Below are 22,314 nucleotides of genomic sequence, written 5' to 3'. Positions count from 1 at the left end.
GAGAGAGAGAGAGAGAGACAGAGAGAGACAGAGAGAGACAGAGAGAGTGAGAGAGAAAGAGAGAGAAAGGGAGAGAGGGAGAAAAAGAGAGACAGGACAGCAAGACCTATTATATTTTTGGGTAATAAATATATTTTTCTTAAAGCCACACTAGATAATTTTCATGCAGCTATAAGGCATAGTTGTGACTCTGCTTTCCATCAATGCCTGCTATTTTAATAAGAAAATGTTAAATTATTTAAGACATAATTCTATAACAATATGAATTTGAGTTTGTACATTCAATCAGTAGGCCATAATATTACATGGTGTCTCCCAGAACAAGATAGTTCAGTGTTGTACCAGCGTACCCACTCTTTGGGACATTAACCAAAACAAAACAAAACAAAACAAAACAAAACAAAACAAAACAAAACAAAAAACCCCAACAAAAACAATAACTAACATGGCTAGATCTTAAACATACTCTCAACTTATCAGGAGTAAGTTCTGTTGTTGTCTACTTTTTCTGGATCAGATACTTGAATGCCTTCTGGTGAGCCACCTTCTAGTTTTTCTTTGGCTGCCTTAATGTGTTAATACCAAGTATAAATCATTTTGTAAAGGAATTAATACAGAGCATATTTAAATATGAACTGTTACCTCAGAGAGTTTTAAACAACCCTTCCCTTGGCAACTGAAAATTCATTTTAAAACCAATTTTAAAACAAAATTTTAACACAAATTTAATATTTGTTTCTTTTTCATTGCCAAGCCTCATTTGAGGATGACTTCCAGGAACAGACTGAGCCACAACTTAAAAACAAAGACAGACACATCCTAGTATAGAAAAGAAGACGAGTACTTTCAAGTCTTGGAGATGATGTGGGGAGAACCTTGGATAGAAGGCCCACCTTACAGGCATGGCTACCCGGAATGAAAAGGAGACAACCACATCCAGTTTTATAGAATTTTCTGGGTGAGGGAAAAAGTAAATAAAATGTAACCTCTGCGTCAAAGGAGCTTATAACCTAACAGCGAAGGTCAGACTCTAAGAACTATCATGTGTCTATGCAGTGGAGAAGACCGTGGGTTTTGAAGACAAAAAAACTGGGCTTCACCTTTCCTGGCTCTGTGACATTGGGCTGCTTGATGACACAAGCTCATCATTTAAAGCCTGGTGATAAAAACAGATCACAGAATTGATGGGAGGCTGAAAAAAAGGCAGGCAGGCATGGGACATGGTACTGTGCGGTCTGCAATTTTTATGCAGGAAATGTCCCTCCTCCCAATAAAAAGGAGATAACAGCACTTGCTATTGTTATGAACAGTGCTATCTGCTCAAAAAATCGAACACCTGAAAGTCAGTTTTCATGAAATTATATGTAAATTAAAATAATAAAACATAATTCTGTGCTGAGCCAGGTATAGACTTACTATAGAAATCAAAGCTTTTAAGAAAAAAACATGATGTTGTGGGAAAGGAGTTCAGAAATGGAAAAAAACCCCAATAACCCATTATTCATTGATAGTTTTTAGTTAACTGATAAAGGACTCTTAGATTTTAGAGGCAAAAGCCCTCAGTGCAGCTTAAGAGAACAGCACTATTCCTTGGATATACCAGTTTAAAAGCCATTGACTGCAGAGCCCAAATAAAATAAGAAATGTTTTGTAGTGTAAAGCATAAAATCTTATACAGTTGCATTATGTTTTTCCACATAGTTCAATATTTGAGGCCTCATTACGCATCAGGAGCTCTACATGGAGTGGCCGATATTAAGATGAATAGTCAGGGTGCTTACTTAGGGTTTATTTTTAAAAAGAGGCTGCGAGGACAAAGAACAATTTACACACACATGCGTATCAGTGCCATGTTCCAGTGGGGTCACGTGTGGGTTATTGAACCCATACCCATGAGCATGCACACTGTAGACTAGATCAAGCCCCACTTTATTTAGGCAGAGGCACAGAAACTTAACGAAAGTCACAGAGAGCCAAAGAGAAGCAAGTGACCCTCAAAGCAGAAGAGTTCCTGATCGAGTGTGTAGCTCCTGGTGACCCTGTCCTTGAAGATAGGGTCTTGCCACATCAGGAAAATCTAAAATCCTTTCTGGGGCACTGACCATGCATATCCAGGGCTTTCATTCCACTCAGGCTGAACTTACTCCCACACTCACCGCTCTTGCTTGTAAGAAAATGGCTAGACTCCTCAGGTTCTCCAGGCCTTGAGGCAACCAGCACTGGAGTCAGTTCCTGGGTGTCTATGAGTGATGGCACGTCTCCTCCCACTGCTCAAGCAGTCACCATTTTAATGATAGTAAAACTAGGATTCAAAGGGGTACAGTTACCTGCCCGATGTCCCCCTATAAATGTAAATAAAGGAGCCCAGAGAAGGACCATCTAATCCATTTGGGGGGAAAAAAGAGGGCTAAAAGGTGAAGCAACTAGTTAAAAGGATCAAATTGGTACATTAATGAATCATGCGAGATATAAAGGCCAACACAAGTTATCTCCAGAAGTTCCTGTCCCTGTTATAACACACACACACACACACACACACACACACACACACACACACACATCCTCGATGGATTTTTTTCTACATTTAGAGGATGTGTCTGGGATGGAATTGACTTAAATGACAGATAATATGTTATACATAAAATTCTGTCCTGGAGATTTTCAAAGACATCTTAGAAATATAGACAGTTATAGAGACTGAAACCAAAGTCCAGAAGAATCATCCACATGATGCCTCAATGGGCAGAGGAAAAACAAACAAAAAACAAGGACTTTAAACATGAATCCCATTTCAAACATCAGAAAGGCACATGTTCTAAATTGTATGGTGTAGAAATTTATCTAAAAATGGTTAACGAGTCCCCTGAGCAAAACCAAAAGGCTAGCTTGTCATTAATATTGGTGCCATTCATTGTAGGGCAATTGATACCTAGAGCTCTAGGGGGTCCCAGTCCCAGGTAACGTGCCAACAGGCGTTCTGTAAGAAGTTGGTGGCCTTGGGGCACCTGGGTGGCTCATTTGGTTAAGCATCCAACTCTTGATTTCAGCTCAAGTCATGATCTTGCAGTTTGTGGAATTGGGCCCCACGTAGGGCTCCGTGTCAAACATGGAGCCTGCTTAAGATTCCCTCTCTCTCTCCCTCTGCCCTCTCCCCGTCTCATGCATGCGCTCATAAAAATGAATTGCAAATGGTTAAAATCTTACAAACTTAGGGCACCTGGGTGGCTCAGTTGGTTAAGCATCCAACTTTGGTTCAAGTCATGATCTCATGTTTCATGGGTTGGAACCCCAAGTCTTAGCTTTAGCCCACTGAGGGTTAGATGGATTTGTTTTTAATACAAGATGTCCTGAAACACATGAGAAACAAGACAATAGATGTTTAGTTGGGCATTCATAAGGATGAGTTCATATTAGAAATTATATTGGCTTCCAGAACAAGGGAGCAGAGATAAGGATGAGGTAATCAAAAGAGGAAGGATCAGGACAGGTGTATCAGTGACATCACATGTAAGACAATGAGAAAAACAGAATTCTGTGTTCTCACAGAATCTTCAGAAAGAAAGGGTATCTAGAATGACAAGTGGTTAACAAAGCCACAGTGGCGAACCTGGAGGGAAGGTCGAGTGGGAGAATGGAGAAAGGAATAGGAGTTTACATGATAAACTGTTATGTTGAGAGAAGGAGTTAAAACCTAGGATTTTTAGAATTTCAATTTTCCTTTGCTCTAAGGGATCACTTCTGTGCTACTGAGTTATCAAATCACCAAAACAGACAGTTTAAAGAAAGAAACATGCTATCTAGCCAACGCTACTGAACACTGAGGACAACAAGATAAATAGGAAGGGGAAAATGCTATAGAAATATACCTAAATTGGTAAATATCTCACTTTGATGATAAAAATGAATTGCAAATGGTTAAAAATCTTATAAACTTAAAAAGCGATAAATAGGAAAAGACACATTTTCCCTAGTAATTAATATTAATAGTATATTAATAATATTAATAGTATGCATAAGCCATGTCTTGGTTTCATATACTACATTTCCTTAATAGAGTTTATACTAGTCAGCACCTAGAAGAATGCCTTTCAATTATCCTGTACTTCAACACTCATTGAATGAATTTGACATTAAGTGAATCATTTTGACGTTAAAATATGGATATGTTCTCCTGAGATATGGTGAAGAGAGATGGGGGTTCAGGAGATCTGCCTTCTAGAGGTGGCCCTGGCATGGCATAACTTCCAGGAAGCTTCTCTACCCCAGAGTCCAACCTCTTTCCCCATCAGCTAAGTAAGCATGTTGGATCAGCTACACCAAAATCCTGTTCCAGATCTACAAAGAGATAGTTCTATGATTTATATAGCCAATTAGAAAATTGAAGTCAAGAGAAATTAAGTTCTTAAGTCTCTTGGACTTGATTGCTACTCCAGTTTTATTCACTTGACACTTTTCTATTGTGGGGTCCCATCTTCTATGTGAGGAGGTGTGTGAAAATAAGGGGAATGACAGCTCTTCAATGCAGGGGGCATTCCTTTCATCTAAAGAGGTCAGCAGAAAGAAAGATTTGGATAGAGAGACACAGGTAAAAGGAAAGGTCGTGGGGAGGAGGGGTGAGAAGGCAAAAATTAAGCTATGGTCACATGGGCATGTCTGGCAAGACACTTGACCCACTAGCCAAGGCACACAAGTACCCCTTCCGGAGTGCATGATCTCTCTTGCAGATGACTAAACTGCCTTGTCAGTATTTGCTTCCGATTAATCCTGTCAATACTTCAAAAAAAAAAAAAAAAAAAGAAAAAAAAAAGATGAGTGAAAGTAGTACATCATTTTTGTAAAGGAGACAACTAGATTTTTTGTTGTTGTTTTGTAAGGATGTTATGGGTGTTAGATAAGGCTTTTCAACTGATACCTACCAAACTCCATTGTACTGAAATCTGGAGATCCATTAAAAAAATCTGGTAATGATATCAATAGGGGCACAATTTACGGCAAAGGGCCGAGAAGAGACCACTTTCGCTACAGGAGTGCTTGACCAGTTTTGGATTGTGATGAATGCGGCAGCTGTGACATGCTTTCAGACACCATGATGGAAAAACCACATGAGAGAAACCAAGTCAAATTCTAGCAGACTTGTAGCTGTCCAAATATTTTAGTCTTAAATATCACCGCTTTAGGAAAGTAACTCCCAGTATTGCCATAAAAGGGGCAAAGAAGTTCAAATTGACTAACAGTATCATTTTTCTTTCATTGTGGATTGCAAAAGCCATGCCCATTTTATGCACAAAAGGATAAATGCCAGTAATGCACAGAATAGTCACCAGCCGCACCATAGATATGAACAGGCACATACATGATAAAATAACTTTCAGTATTTGCAAAGCTGCTTAAATTGGAGTGCTAGTGTTATAAAAACAAGTGAGGGGGGTTTAAACTGACCTTTTTTTGGAAATTATACTTTTCTCTGAAGATGGTTATGCCTTCAACTCAAAGTATATTATTGCTATATTCCTGAGGATACATACTTTTTCTTATATTACATGTTTCATGTTTTGGACAGTTGATACATATAAATTTAGAATGTTTTATATTGTTTAAAGTACTTCATAGCATCGAAGTACTCATGCTGTTGAAAATCAGTTAATGCCATGTGCTAGACATGCCCGAGGTCCCAAGTGTTATATTAAGAACAATGGCAAGCAATAAAGGGACAGAACTCACTGTATGTGTTTCCCTGATGTGCATGAAAGAAATACAAAAGTGGCCGTTTTAGGCTAGAGTCAAATTTAAAATATTAAAAAACAAAACAAAGACAAGCTACAGAGGAGTTCATGTACAAGCAAATGTCCTGATTTTTGAAAGGTATACACTAAAAAACCAACAAACCATTAGCAAACACAAATAAATATATCTGAACTAATAAAGCCAAATAAAGGCTCCGAAATCTTAGAGGTAGAAGGAAGAAATGTGACCTATGCATATCCCCTCTAATTTCTTGTTCTGGCATTCAAGTACCTCATGGTTTCCCCCAACCTACCCATCTGACTGCATCTTGTACCATATTCTTTGCCATGAGGCACATGCCAAATAGGACCATCTGCCATTGCCTAAAAATGCCCTGCAAACTCAGTGTTCATGCTGATTCTACCCTCTACATTATTATCCTCTAACACTGTAATCAGTTGTAATCCTGTCCAGTCTTTAAGTCTACTTCTACTTTTTTGGAATACCAGACACAGATTTGCTGTGGAGCTAATAAAGTGTAACTTCAGGGTCCCGCACAAGATCCCCGGAGGAGCCTAAACCACACGATCACAAGATTACAGGATTTTGTAAACTTTACATAAGTAAAATAGTTTAATTGCAATAGGTTAATTCTATCTCTTCCAACTCTAAAGACTCCTCCTGTTGGGTAAACCTAGGTGGCCAAGGGCATTTCTGGGATCCAGATAAGGGGAATATTAGTTGGGGATATATTTTGTTTGAATACAATGGACTATATTTGTATGGTTCACAGACAACATTGTATATAGTTATTAGCAGTCTTCCTGGTGGGCAACGTATGTAGAATCCTGTTACTCACTGTGATGGTTCACCCAGCATCATGACACTAAGGTAGAGGGTCAGGTGACATATAGAAATAACTTCTTTTTGTACCCGCATCAGAAGGGTATGGGTACTGGAAGATAAACAAGATTTAAAATGCACAAAGCCAGAGGCCAGTCTACAGAAAATTCTTCCACTCATCCGATGAATAAATTGCAGACAATTCAGTATTCATTCACTATTTGGGTAATTCGGTTCTCATGGATACCTTGACCAATGGGAAGTTCTCTCTCATATGGGAAATGCAGCACAGAATTAAAATTCCCATGCTACTGAGATACAAACTTGTAATGGTTTCACAGAAATGTAATGAAGCCCCATGTTTACACATCCCAAATATTACTTAACGAGCATCTTGAATAGCCATGAAACAGCAAAGACTGAACCACTCATTTGTTCAACGTATAAAGAATATTACATATGAAGAGGTTATTAAAGAACATGCAGCCAAGAATTGTGAGGAAAAGAGTTAACAGAGTTATTTTCAGGCATGAATTAATATGTAATCAGTTAGCATATCATTATTTTTTTTCAAATTTTATGACATCTCCAGTATATTAATTTGTAAATTGTTGTGATTTTTAATCATTAGTAGACATTTTTATGTTCTGAATTGAACATGGATGCTCCTTTTCTTAAATAGCCATCTCCCCAGATTTTGTACATCGAGAACCCTACAAAATGTTGATCTGCCCTGAACCTTTTTAGTGGGATGTCACATCCCACTTTGTCTTATGTGTAGAGTTGTATCTTTGTTGTAACCCCTGTATTTACTACTTTAACATCTATTGAATGACTAAAATATACTACGAAGTGTTCTAGGCACTCTGGATATTATCAGCACACAACACACAGAGGTCTTGATTTTATAGAGCCTGAAGATAGTTGGAGGAAGACAGATATAAACAAGTACACAAATAATTATGTGTACTTAAGATTGGGATAAAGCAAGTGCTTAAGCAAGAATGTATGAAGTGATGGGGAGGGAGTAAGTTGGGGGAACATTACACTGTGAGCTCTTTAATACCAAGCAACTCACCTTAGTCAATCATTTAGCATCCCTAGAAAAGTGGGTAACTGACAGATGTATGTTGAATTGAACTAAGCAGAGTGAGAGGAACAAAGATCAACCTCTAAATTCAGATATCTTTGGAATCTGAAGTGTCCCAGACAAGAGAATTGTGGGGGTGGTGGGGGGGAAGAGGGGTCTATGCCCCTAACATGTAAATAAATTGCTGCTGTCAGGTTTGTTTCCCTTTACTTAACACTTTTTTCTTCATCATCAACATTTATTTTAAAACAAACACTAGTCACACTGATGTAGCATATGTTATCACCCTTGCAACTTAATGATAAATGAGCATAAAAGTGACATCAACACCAGTGTTAAACAACCGCAGTAGAAGCTTTGAAATATTGACTACGATCTTGTCAATTACTGTGGTTTATGAAGGAGTCCATTGCCCAGTTGATCTTTTAGTTTTCCATAGTTTACAATCTTACATCCTAGATACTTATAAGATTAATCAATATTCATAAGATTTATGGCAACCTGTGTAATAACTAGAAGGATAATAGTTGAGTTAGCTTGAAAAGATTCTTTGGAGGAGCTTTTATTTTTTATTTTTTTAACTTTTTTATTTATTTATTTTGAGAGAGAGAACAACTAGGGAAGGAGCAGAGAGGGGGATAGAGGATTTGAAGCAGGCTCTGTGCTGACAGCAGAGAGTCTGATTTGGGGCTCGAACTCATGAACCATGAGATCGTGACCTGACATGAAGTCAGACGCTTAACCGACTGAGACACCCAGGCACTCCATTTGTTTTTCTTTTTTAATTTTTTTAATGTTTTTTTCATTATTGAGAGACAGAGAGACACAGGGCATGAGCAGGGGAGGGGCCGAGAGATGGAGAGACACAGAATCTAAAGCAGGCTCCAGGCTCTGAGCTGCCAGCACAGAGCCTGACGCGGGGCTCGAACTCACAGACCATGAGATCATGACCTGAGCCGAAGTCAGATGCTTAACCGACTGAGCCACCCAGGCACCCCTAGGCACCCCTTTTGGAAGAGCTTTTAAATAGAATTCTGAAATGCCTAAGATATACAAGTTAATAAATTGGTATAAAATGATTAAGATGTGGGGCACCTGGGTCGGTTGGGTGTCTGACTTCAGCTCAGGTCATGATCTCACGGTCTGTGAGTTCGAGCCCCGCGTCGGGCTCTGTGCTGACGGCTCAGAGCCTGGAGCCTGCTTCAGATTCTGTCTCCCTCTCTCTCTCTGCCCCTCCCCTGCTCATGCTCTGTCTCTCTCTGTCTCAAAAATAAATAAAAACATTAACGTGATTAAGACGCTTAGACTAGGCAGATGGATACATGGTTTTAGAGACTAAAGATGGACTTCCATGCATGGATACTGATAAGATTTGTTCAGCCAGAAAATAGGCATGACCCACGCAACTGGATGAGCAAGTGATTGAGGAGCGAAGGAATCTGGTTCAGACGAATATCACTAGAAAGTCTTAAAATGGGGGGACTTTTAACATACTTCAAATAGCAGTGAGTCTTCCAAGAAGAGACAATCCAAAGCACTGTTTTCAAATATTGAGAAATAGGTTTAAATACATTCTTGAAAGACATTTGCAGATTCATATATGAAAAATGTTCACTAAAAGAATAAGTGAAGATATCCCGTTTTTTGTTTTGTTTTGGTATTTTTTTTTCTGGCATATTTCCTTGTAAAAGCCAGAAAGTGAATCTTAACATGTATCCAGTGGAATGGTTCGGACTTGGGGGGGATCGTTTGATTCAGCATGGAACACATTTGGGATGGTTCATTAGGGCAGTGATGTTGGTCTATACCAAGTGTTTATGGAACTTTTCTTTTGTCCTAAATTTTAGGCCACAGCTCCCACTGAGTTAATCTGAAAGACTACTTCACTAGCTCCTTGCAAGACGAGAAAGGGGAGCATTCAGCAATGCCTTCAGGCCATTCAGCCGCAGTTGCAAACAATTACTGGCAACATCAAAGTACTAAATTCAAATCACCAAGTGCTTCATGATAGATGAGAAACATCCACAAGTCCATTTAAGGCATCCTGGGCACAAATCTATATGATTTATCAGCTGCATTTGAAACCTTTGATCATTACATTTTATTGGATCAATCAAAGTCCCTGGTAGGACTGGAAGAAGTGGTGCATTTTGGAGCCACCTTTATCTCTTAGGAACACTCAAAAGATGGTTTTAGGCCAATGCCTGTGTGCCCCAAATGTTGTCTTTTGAGGCAGCAAAGGAACCTAATGCCTCTCGGGCCCTTACTTCTGATATGGAAGGTATAGTTTCTATGTAATATCACTTAATTGCTAAACAAGAGTCAATCAACTAACGTTCAATCCAGAAAACACAGAAGCCAGGCTTTCCTGGCAAGAAACACGTCTAATGAAAGTGCCAAAGGAAAATCTGACGGCCCTGTCCGGCGTGGAGACTTTTCCCACATTCATAACTGGTGCTTGAGACCTCATTTGCTGACCCATAGCTTACTCTTAGAGCCTAGGGGTCGGCTCTGACCTCAGGCACCTTTTACCTTGTGCATGCAGTAGTCAGGGGTCATATTATCTCCATGATGTGGAAATGGCCCCAGCTGCCCAGGCCTTTGTGACCTCATGTTAGATAACTGCAATCTAATCCACTTGAAAGTACCCTGAAAGACCACCCAGGTGCTTCATATGGCTGTTGTCTTGCTATTAAATAGGTCCATTACACAAGCTGGAGCACATTACACCAACAGACTAATTCACCCACCAGCATAGCAAGGCAATGATCCACGGATCATTATTGACTTTTCTGTGTAACTCCTGGCATCAAATTCGATGTGCATCAAAATCCAAAGGCCACAGGTACAAAACTAGATTGTGTTTCTATGATTCTTCAGAAGAGGCAAACAGCTCTTGCTAACAGCATTCAAGCTCTTTCAAAGGCAAGTTTTAGACATAAAGAGCCTGCTAATGCTAAGGGTGAAGGATATAGAGTTTGGTTTGAATTTAAAATAATTTCCACATATAGATTTTTGAGAGTCAGAGGAATGACTGGGTTTCAATCAATTTAAATCAAATAAGCCAAAGATTAGAAATCCATGACTATTTTAAGGGACACAAAAAATAAGTTTATAGAACTATTTTCTCCACAGGTCCTGGGAATACACCAAATTATACCAGGACATGAGATGTTTATTAACTTGAAAGTGATAACTGTTTCATGTGGTTTACGTCACTTGCTTATAAGTGCTGTATTATTACTAAGTTAGTATTTCCTATAAGCAAATAGTGCAAAATCGACAATTTTGATAAGAAGTGATAAAATAGCAAATTAAAGCAAACTCTACAAAGATGAGAGGCAACTTGATAATGCAATTTAACAACATAAACATACCACCTATGAAAAGCATTAAGTTACAGGTGCTGATAAGAAGCCAGTATCTAAGTCAGCCTGTATTTGAACTTGTCAAATGGTTCCTGCGACAAGCCTTCTTTGATTTGAGATGAAGGATCATAATCTCATCTTCAGGTCTTCCTAGGGCAAGCAAACCTATACACCGTGCTGTTTTCAAAAGAGGCTGACATAGAAAAGGAGTAATTGTCCTTATAAGCCATCCACGAAAGTTTGGATGCTATCAGAACCGTCTTTGTACAAAGCTCATCTAGGTTATCTCACACTATGGTATCCATCTAGATTGGAAAATACACAGGCATGTGCACACACACAGAACGGCTTTCGCAGAGAAGTATCTGGGTCTCAAAATTAAATAGGTTGAATGCCCAGGTCGGTGGGGGGGGGGGGGGCATTGCTAGAACATTTAATTTGTTCCCTCCACGTACACAGCTGCGTGGGACATGTGATGGCTATCTTTCTAGTTTGTGACAGGTTTTGGTTATGTTCTTGAAGTCTATCCAATATTTTTGCAAAAGGCTCGTGATACTCTTTGTCCATAGCCCCTGGTCGTTTTCAAAAGTAGCTCCTAAAGGGTCTTCAAAGAGATAAACCAGCAATTTCAAACTAGACTTACATGCCACAAAAATATTATGCAGAAAACGTTGGATTCATAACAAAGCAGAGCATTTAGGGAAGGGGTGAGAGGATATACTCTCCCTCTGCATGTTTAGGAGCAGCAAAATCACATGATGACACCAAAGAGTCAGGCGCACTAGATGGCAGGAATCTGCGGCCATGCAATAATCTACCACAACTTCTACTCCTATATACTAATTTTATAAGCCCTTATTTTTAGAATACAGATTTCATAAACCCTTATGTTTAGAATAGATTTCATTTCCTATCTAAAACAAACATATGGTATCAAACAGTCTTTTAATGCTCAGATTTAAATTAGTTTTAAAGAGATAAAAAGACTGAAATAGTTCTGCTATTTGAACACGCTTAACGACAGCAATATTTATATAAACATATTGGCAGAGGAAATGTTAAATCACTTATATCTCAGTGGGCCCACAGTTTCATTTTAGAGAGGAACACGTTTACCTAAAACATTCATAATGTGGTCTATAGATGTGGTGGACGGAATGACTAGGAGACCTACTTCCAGCAACTTCTCTGCATTCAAAACCTGAATTCTAACTAGGTTGCCCCTAGTAGCCAACCTAAGTGTTTTTCAGTGATAGCTGGCTTGACTTGGTTGCCACGTGGTCACTGATCGTTTTTGTGCAAATATTCCACAAATGGTCAGAGATGTACTCAGGCATCCTGGGTTCCGGGTAGAGTTCATGCTGCTTTCTCTGAAGTCTACCTCGGGAGAATCTCTTGACTCTCGAAAGCAGGATTTTCTCACTCTGTGCGTTGCAACCCACTTATGACTCTTGAAAGCCACTTGTGGGGTCATGATCAGCATTCCGTACCACGGACGGTATAGAAAACGGTACAGAAAATATCAGTGTGTGTTACACATAGTAACGATACACTTTGTTTTATACTCACCTGTGTGCGGGGTTGCAATGCGAAATGCATTTCCTTTGCTTTGAGACATGATCTAAAGTGTTTGAAGAAAGAAAAAGAGCTCTAAATTTGCCTCAGAGGATGTGAAACAGTAGGTTTGAACCCCAGCGTGGCTTGAGAAGTTTCTGAGGGATTGCAAGGAAACACTTCCAGCCCAGGAGTGAGCATGATATTCTACATCCAGAGCCATTCGGTGTTTGGATTTTTATGTCCTACTTAATATTTATTTTGCTTAGACATTTACTAGAAGCTTGCTAACTTTAGGAACTGTGCTAAATCTGGGGAAACAAAGATAAATATGTTATGGTCCTTGACCCCAAAGGCCTCTGAAGAGACTGACTTATACACACATTTAATGCATAAGACAATGTCACCAACCATAGGCAAGCAGTCCCTGCAAAGTGCTATAGGAGCCAGAAAGGGAACTGTAATTGTAACTGGTGGAGGGGACTTCACAGGAGACCTGACACTCCAGTGGGTGGTCACCTGCTCATCCACCCACCCACCCGCTTCTATTATGTCCCAGGCCTCTGGGCGGCAGCCTTTGCACTGGCTGATCCCTCTGTTCCAAATGCTCTTCTGCCCTTTCCTCTCCTCTCAGAGTAGCTCTCTCATGGTTACTATGTACTCCTTCACCCTGTTTAGTTTTCTTTGTTACTAACAGAAAGGCTCTGTGCATTTGTTTACATACATAATTTCAGACTCAGCCAGAAAGGAAGCTTCTTCAGAAGAGAGATCTTGTTTGTCTTCTTACTGCTGTATGCCAGTGTATACGTGTTTGTTCAATTAAAGAAGGAATTGGGAGAGTTCGGACTGATGTAGGTTCAGCAATCATGCAGGGACACAAGTGGGTCTGAGCCAGGATATACAGAATCAAATGACCAATCCGTAATACAGGCTGCTGATCCAACTTACAAGGTCAGATATAAAGCGTATGTGTGTTGAGGGGTCAGGGGATTTGAGGTAGGGGGTGAGGAGGAAGGACGTGGGGTAGGGATCACCTTTGGACATCAGAGCCAGACTGGTATTAAACCCAGAGAGGGTCTTGGCTTTTTACATGTCTGCTTGATAGGAACCCTAGAAACAGGAAACCCAGAAGCATGACACATCACTGCTGATTCTCAAGCAGGGCAATGTCAACCAAGGCAGAGAATCTAGAAACCAGTCTGCCCAAGAGAACACAGTGGCACAAATTCTGTCACCACTCCCAAAGTATCAATTACGGAAAAAAAAAATCATTTATTTATCCCAACTTATTCTTCCTGGGAATGGTAGGAGACAACTCCACCAACATACTAAAAGTTTTCCGTAACATTAGCGGCAAGTGATTCAGCACAAGGAAAGGAGACTGTGCAGCATACATCATACGGGCAGGTCTGTAGGAGGAATGCTGACATTTTTGGCGAAAACAGCAGACCCAAGACAGCAGCTGTGGCAAGACCGTCTAATGGTCGCTGTGGATCACTCTGATTATGAGCCACAAGCATGCAATCACTGGCACACAGAAACTCCTGCCTAATAGCCGTGAGCAGTTCGCCTCTGCTATCTAAGTGTCACAGACTGAACACACTCTTGCCCGACCTAAACTCGGCATTAATACCTGAATCACAGCCTGGGGAAGCTCAGTATTCCACTGCTGGAAAGAAGATAAACAGCAATAACACAAAGATGTAGCCTTTTTAATGCTGCTAGTTAAACCAAACGCATTTAGTCTTTCTCTCGCATCTAAAATGTCTGTCATCTGCTCTTGGTGGAATAAATGATGTTTAAACAGTCCTGCAGAAAACCAATATCTCGAAGGCTTTTGCACATACCAAATGGCAGAATGAAAAACCTGGTTACACTCAGCACCACAGGGCACAAATCATTAGGTTGCCAGGGGACATGCTGTTCACGGTTCCACGACCAGAGAAAACCACACGCTCACTGCCTACAGGGCTGAAATACACAACTAATTTCTGTTGCATAACATATACGTAATCTGCTCTGGAAACAAATGATGAAGTTCAGTAGCTATGACAGTATAAATGTATTAACTTATCTATTAGAAACCTACCCATATCAAATGGCTTCTTCTCACCTTAGTCTCGCAAGGCAAGGAATTAAATCATTGTGTCTCATCAGAAAGAGTTGATTAACATATCTGGATCCATATTTGTTTAGCCACACCTCCATTACCACAGCTAGTAAGTCCTATCATTTGGGGTGGGGGGCGGAATTGAAGTACACCTGAGGCACATTCTTAGGGAAACATGCACTCTTGCAGAAAATGATGGTGATACATACATGGTCATAGCTAACCTCCTCAATATCTCATCAAGCAACAGGCATGATTCTAAATTCTCTGTGAATCTTCATAGCAAGTCTAGGGCTTACCCCATTGCCCAGCTAAGGAAACAGAGACCAAAAGAAAGTTAAGTGTTTTGTTCCACATACCGAGTATATGGTAAAAGGGGGATCTAAACCCAACTAGTCGTTGTCCAAAGCCTGCCTCCCTGTCCACATCCAAAGCACACCTTCTGAGGAGACTCCTGCAAACAAATCGAAGCAGATTCTGCCAGACCTGAGCCCTGGACCTGCTGATGTAAAGCTGCGTTTGTCTTCCCAAGGAAGAACGGTACAGTCTTACTAAGCACCTGAATGGTTGAGTCCACAAATGCATCCTTTAAAGGAGGAAGACCTAAAACCATCAACTACATTCAAGTCAAGCTGCAGAAAAAATATCACTGTATGGAATGTCCTTTAGCACATTTATCCTGGCTGCAGTATAGCATCAAGCATCTAGCTAGGGTCTGGGAAGAGGGTCAGGCTCATTTTAATAACAGAAGAAAGAAAAAGAAAGAAAGAAAGAAAGAAAGGAAGGAAGGAAGGAAGGAAGGAAGGAAGGAAGGAAGGAAGGAAGGAAGGAGAAAAATATTGCTGCTGAAAGTAAATAAATCCATGAAAATAAAGAGGAAAGTTTATGATTTGGGGAAGGTGTAGGCACCAAGAAAGATGCAAACCCAGTGACCATAGCTACCAAAGGCACCCCCTCAGCTTTCATCTTCTTCCATTTCCTCTGCTGGAAGGCCAAAGGTAGGGACCCATCTAAGCAGCATTGCTGCCGTGTACAATTATTATTTTAATCAACATTGTGCTGTGTTAATGAGTGCCAACCATGTGCCAGATGGTGTTGAAAACAAAGCCTTCTCTGCAATCCCGCCCACTGGGATCACCACCTCTCCTCTCTGTGAAAGCGATCACAAATGTGGTAATGAGCTAACTCCAATGCAACCGAACTTCTAATCCCCCCGACACTTTCTGATTGGGCACTGCACCAAGATTTGGCATAGAAAAGGCACCTGGAGTGCTGTCGGATGATCTCTTCAGGGATAATGGACCAGGGAACTGAGCCTGTAATGATTTCATATCAGTTTGTTCAAGTTCAGTTGCTATTAATTGGGTTCAAGTTCAGCTCCAGTTCACACAATCTAAATAAATAGCTGCTGAAACCAGCTTAGTGCCTGGCACAGTATGTATCTTTGTAACTAACAAGAAGCAAGCAAAAGAGAAAGATGTAGAGGGACATCTTGCATAGATATTGTCTGCTGTAAACAGTCTGCCTAGTGGATGTGTGAAGTAAGGGGGTGGGGGGCCCAACAGTGTTCTGGCTTGTTACAGTTGTGCATGCTTGTATTGCTTAACAAATGATAATATTCTGCAGAATGGAGCCTGAAAACAGTTTTAAACATAGTAAAACTTGTACATCATTCCTGAGAACAGCTGTAGGCAAAACGCTTGCCTGAAGTTAACATGGTCTAGAATCTGGACTTTCTCTGTACTTTCCATCTCTACCTTGGAAATTCTAAGGCATCCATTCTATTGTAATTTAAGTAAAATTTGAAAAAGAAACGTTTTAGACAAATTCGTTGTTAAATAAGAGAAAAGGAGCAATATCACAGAGGAAAAAAAATCTATTTAAAAAGAGGGCTTTGCATATTTTATGAAAAAAATCAATCCCAAATCTATTTTGTTCTAGCCCATTAAGATTCACTCTAAGTTGGTTTCACTAGACTGAAATTTAAAATACATTTCTAAAGATCGTTTGGAGGAAATTTTGAATGGAGGCATTTTCTAGTTTAATGTTAGTTGGCAAATTGTGATCTCTGGTAGAATTCAGTCATAAATAGTACGTTTAAAAGTAGACTGGCTGCAGAAGATGCTGGCATGGTTATTTAACAAAGTAATAGAATTATATATTGAAGTCAATATGAACAAGTAATATATCAATATGAACAAGGATGTATAATACACATCTATTTTTATGACACAGCAATATACCTTTTAAAGTAGAACTAGTTAAAAAAAATTTTTAACATTTATTTATTTTTTAAGAGACAGAGAGAGACAGATAGTGAGCAGGAGAGGGGCAGAGAGAGAGTGAGTCACAAATTCTGAAGCAGGCTCCAGGCTCTGAGCTGTCAGCACAGAGCACGACACAGGACTCGAACTCACAAACCGCGTGATCATGACCTGAGCTGAAGTCGGACATTTAACCGAATGAGCCACCTGGGTGTCCCTGACATGAGGTATGGGATTAAAAGGACCCAGGTTCCCCATTTCTACCATTTACTTTATATGAATACATCAAGTTTCTTAACTTCCTTGAGTCTCAGTGTCCCCATACATAAAGCAAGAATTAAAAGGCACAGTGTCTTTTCAATGAGTGAATGTGAATGAATAATGTGTCCAGCAAAATGCCTACAACATAATAGATGTTCAGTAAACAATGTCCCCTCTTTCTTGCCACACAGCAATCCCATGCATTCTAGTTCCACTTTTTAGTCAGTCTTTCAAGTTACCACCTCCAGTGGCGATCTGAGCAGTGGTTGAAAAGTTACCCCTAAAATGTGAGCGGTAATAATTTGTGGCCCCAATGCCTCCTCAGAATCAGGAAAATCAACAACACATAATTTGCTTACCATCTGAACAATACTATAAATTGTATTGTTTTATAAAGAAGTCTAGATAATTATTTTCTTCTATGTGCCAGCTACTCAGAATCTGTTCTTGAATCCTCAGGAGAGTTTTAAAATTTAGATTCAGCCAGGGTGGATATATGTCTATTGAACTGCTGAAATAGTCCTTCTCAGGACACCTTTCCAGTTGCAGACCTATCTATATAGGTTCATGAAATTATTCACATGTGGTTTATTTACTATATTAGAGCCCTGCCATTTTGAGGCAACCCATAGGTAATTGTGCTGTCTCTGCTCTCCTGTCACCCATCACCTCTCTCTGAACTCTGTCACTCTTTCTGCTGAGGTGCTCTGAGGAGAGGTCACTTAGGGGGTCCCTTCCTGGTCAGATTTCCAGTTGAGTAGTCATGGTCTCTGAAGGGAAGGCCTCTAGCGGGACCTCACTTCAGACTGACAACTCCCATATGGTTCCTGTTAGCCTGCCCGTGTTAACCTTTGCCTTGTTTGCTTGACTTTGCCCATCTCTAATTTCGGATTGAGAGCTCAAGCACAGGAGTCGAGTACAATGTTCCAGAAGACTAACATCGAGGACAACTCAACAGAATCCCTAAACTTAACTGCCCCACCCTCATGACCCTAGAGGTTTTTTTTTTCCTTTTTTTTTTTTTTTAAACGTTTTTAATGTTTATTTATCTTTGAGAGACAGAGTGCAAGCTGGGGAGGGGAAGAGAGAGAGGGAGACACAGAATCTGAAGCAAGCTCCGGGCTCAGAGCCCGACACGGGGCTCTAACCCACGAACCATGAGATCCTGACCTGAGCTGAAGGCGGACCCTTAACCGACTGAGCCACCCAGGGGCCCTGACCCTAGAATTTTTAAACTTGGAGGGAAATGCCACCTTAAGTCAATATTACCCATCTGACTTTGACAACACAGAGACATTTCAAAAGTATTTTCATACATAGAACAAGTCTTATATATAACAAGCATAGATGGCACTCCTCAGATCCTTCTTAAATGATCAATTCCCTGAATAAATGTTATACTTGTAAAGGTGATCTGACCTGGAAATAAATTATTTTTATCTGAAAATATAAACCCTTCCCCTTGTTTTGTATTAATGAATTTGTAACATGGGTATTTTTTCCCAAGGCCAGTGAGAACTTCTCTGCATTTATGAAATTCTGAGAGTTTAGATGAAACAAAAAATAACACTTTGATTTAATTTAACAAATGTTAGACGCACTAAACACCTATTATGTTGCTGGCTTTATAGGCAATATTAGGTAGCCTAAACCCATGCCTTCTCCTTAAGGAACGCACAGGGATACTCGCAAGTACATAGAAAATAACATGAACAGCGCCAGACAATTCCATCATGAAGGGCAAAGCACAACAGTGCAAACTACCTAAGTGCCATACACGGCCTAAAGGCACCCTGCCAATGTGCAAGAGGTCAGAGGAGTTTGCACGAGCAGGTGGTCTGCATGTCACCCAAGACTAAGGATGGGATGTGGATGGAGAAAACGGGGGAGATCATTATAAGTGAAGGGAAACGCAAAATCAACGGCAGAGCGGCAGGCATGACCACAGGCTGGAGCACTGGGAAGGGGGTGGGTAGGAGGACTCGACACATCCCAACTACTCTGATTACCTTTATTTATTTCTTATTATTTTTTTTGAATACATGAAATTTATTGTCAAATTGGTTTCCATACAACACCCAGTGCTCATCCCAAAAGATGCCCTCTTCATTACCCATCACCCACCCTCCCCTCCCTCCCACCCCCCATCAGCCCTCAGTTTGTTCTCAGTTTTTAAGAGTCTCTTATGCTTTGGCTCTCTCCCACTCTAACCTCTTTTTTTTTTTCTTCCCCTCTCCCATGGGTTCCTGTTAAGTTTCTCAGGATCCACATAAGAGTGAAAACATATGGTATCTGTCTTTCTCTGTATGGCTTATTTCACTTAGCATCACACTCTCCAGTTCCATCCACGTCACTACAAAAGGCCATATTTCATTCTTTCTCATTGTCACGTAGTACTCCATTGAGTATATAAACCACAATTTCTTTATCCATTCATCAGTTGATGGACATTTAGGCTGATTACCTTTAAAAAGCAGCTTTATACTGCTTTACATCACTTCTTTTCACACAAATAGTGTAAGAACGAGCTACCACACAAATACGTCCGTACCTTTTCATGAAAGACTGCAACTTCAGCACCATGGAGACTTGGGTCAAAGCCATAATCCAGAAAAAAAGGTTCTAGGAAGCACTGCCCTGCCCACCATGACCTGCCTCTTGGTCAGTTCGCTAAGCAACTTGACTTTTATGCTTCCATCCTTGGTATCCCTTTCCCTCTGTGTACTTTCTCCTAGTTTTTGTCTTTGTCACTCTGACCTTTTTCTTTCAAGATCTATCCGTTCTACCCTCAGGGAAATGCAAATCGAAACCGCAGCGAGAGGCCACCTCACACCCCTGAGGATGACCATCATCCAAAAGACAGACAATAACAAGTGTTGGTGAGGATGTGGAGAAACCGGAGCCCTTATCTACTGCTGGTGGGAATGCAAAGTGGTACGGGATCTACGGAAAATCGTGTGGACATCTCTTAGATGGTTAACTTCAGGGTTGGCGTATGGACCCGGCAATTTCACTCCTAAGTATATACCCAAAAGAAATGAAAACATATGTGCATGCCAAAACTTGTATACAGATGTTCCTAACAGCATTCATCATAATAGCCAAAGTGTGGAAACGCACCGAACGTCCATAAAACAGTGAATGGGTACATAAAATGTGGTACATTCATGAAATGGAATATTTTTTGGCAATAAAAATGAAGTACTGATACTTGCTGCAACATAGATGCATCTTGAAAACATTATGCTAAATTAAATAAGCCGGTTATAAAGGATCACTTATTGTTTGATTCTATTTACATGAAATGTCCCGAATAGGCAAATCTATAAAAACATAGTAGATAAGTGGTTGCCCATGGTGGGGGCTGGGCTGCCGAGTGGGGAGACTAAGGAGTGTTATGAAGGGGTGTGGGGTTTCTTTTTGGTGTAGTGAAATGTCCTAAATTGTCTGTGATGATAGTTGTATGATTCTGTGAATACACTAAAACCCACTGAATTGTAAACTTTAATCAGATGAATTGTATGTTGTGAATTACATCTTAATAAGCTGTTAAATCAAAAAGAACCACCCATTCTGATGACTTTGGGTAAAAAGCACTTTTCATTTAGGAGTCCTAAAAGTCCTAGCTTCTTAGAGCTGAGGTGGGTATTACAGGTGTGGGCTAGTGACAGAGACTTAATAGCAGAACTCACTGGCCAAGCAAAATATTGCATGGAACACAGCAAGTGAAACAGGGAAAAAAAAGCAGTATTTTATTAACCTGCATGTGAATTTTTTAGTTATAGACCTAAATCAAATTGGTAACCTTTAGGCCAACTTTGCAATATTTAATTATAAGTTTGGGACAAGAACAACGAGGCTCTCCTGATGAGGAAAATTCTAGGTATACTGCCTTTATTTAAGTGTGCACATTATTTTTATTATACTTTTCAAAAGCATTTAAAGTCAAACATTTCTGGAATCTTTGCAGAACCGTTTCGTTCAACAAGAGATCAGCTGAAAACATTTACTCCAATATTCTGCAAATGAGAAAACTTAGGTGCATTAGTCATATGGTTAATAAGTTTCAGACTGTCACTCTCCTAACTTCCATCCTTCTTTCTAGATTTATTGATCACATTTCATATGCTGAATATTAACTCAAGGAAATTATGCTACACAGGGTAAATAAGTAGATAAATATACACAGATTATCATACCCATGTATTACTCCAGAGAGTGAATACCTTGGAGGAATCTAAATCACCCACTTCTATACTCCCAGAGTTTAGCATGGGGCCTGGCGACTAAACACTGATGGAATTAACACCTAAGGAATAAACTTCATCTTCTAGTATTACTAAAAAACATGGAATTCTAATGAGAGTTCTTGTCCCTCTCTCTAACCACCTAAATATCACCTCTGCTTGAACTGTGTTATAAATTACACTTCTCCCTACCCTCCTATCAGCTGCCCCTTTGACCTGTTTCTGTTCATGGCAGCATGACCTTCATGCTAGTCACCTGTGACAAGGCCAGGCTTTAGCAAGTGCCTACCCAGGACAGTTCAGTAGAGTCAGTGACCACTTCATGTAGGCAATTGAGATAAACAGAAATCAAGTCATTTAACAAATCATTGATACGGGTGATGATCAGGAGAGGGAGGTTGGTAAGTATGAGAGTCCCTCCGTGAGACCAGTAAGCAAAGCCAGGGAAGATGATGAGATATTATTCAAGACATTGATGCAGGCTAGGACAGATATTCACAGAAGTAAACAATGAGTTATGTGAGGAATTGGTAAGATGGTGCTGGAATCTGAAGTCAGCGAATGGTTATTTGTAAACATTGACCAAAATGCAGAACAAAAACAAAAATAAAAACCTCAACTCATAAAAGAGGGAATCAGCCATCTGCCAAAATATCCTTGACCAAGAAAGTGATGGGGACAACCAAGATTATCTTCAGAGTCCAGAGTGCTAACCATTACACGATGGAACCCACTCCAAGATTATCTTCAAAAGCAAGAATTAGCAAGTGACTACAAAAATATATGTACATATATATATACATACATACACACACACACACACATATATATATACACACACACATATATATAT

At 40.0% G+C, this 22,314-nt stretch overlaps 1 protein-coding gene and 1 long non-coding RNA gene across 2 annotated transcripts in view; one reads left to right on the top strand and one right to left on the bottom strand.

Annotated features, from left to right (window-relative positions):
• PARD3B (par-3 family cell polarity regulator beta) overlaps positions 1-22,314 on the bottom strand; it is a 1,026,938-nt gene that overhangs the window by 548,021 nt on the left and 456,603 nt on the right. The window contains exons 12-14 of the mRNA XM_040474679.1: positions 20,001-20,157; positions 13,974-14,158; positions 12,595-12,646 (exon numbers count right to left, since the gene is read on the bottom strand). Of these exons, the coding sequence (XP_040330613.1) occupies positions 12,595-12,646; positions 13,974-14,158; positions 20,001-20,157 (394 nt within the window). The remainder of the gene's footprint in view (positions 1-12,594; positions 12,647-13,973; positions 14,159-20,000; positions 20,158-22,314) is intronic.
• Positions 10,312-20,424, top strand: LOC121030954 (uncharacterized). The gene is made up of 2 exons (XR_005790476.1): positions 10,312-10,502; positions 20,007-20,424. It is a non-coding gene; the product is annotated as an uncharacterized LOC121030954 (long non-coding RNA).

This window comes from Herpailurus yagouaroundi, unplaced genomic scaffold (genome assembly GCF_014898765.1).
Source record: "Herpailurus yagouaroundi ecotype Mexico unplaced genomic scaffold, PumYag 140, whole genome shotgun sequence".
Classification (NCBI taxonomy): Eukaryota; Metazoa; Chordata; class Mammalia; order Carnivora; family Felidae; genus Herpailurus; species Herpailurus yagouaroundi.
Note: the sequence above shows the minus strand (reverse complement) of the source record. Positions and strands in the feature narration are given on the sequence as shown.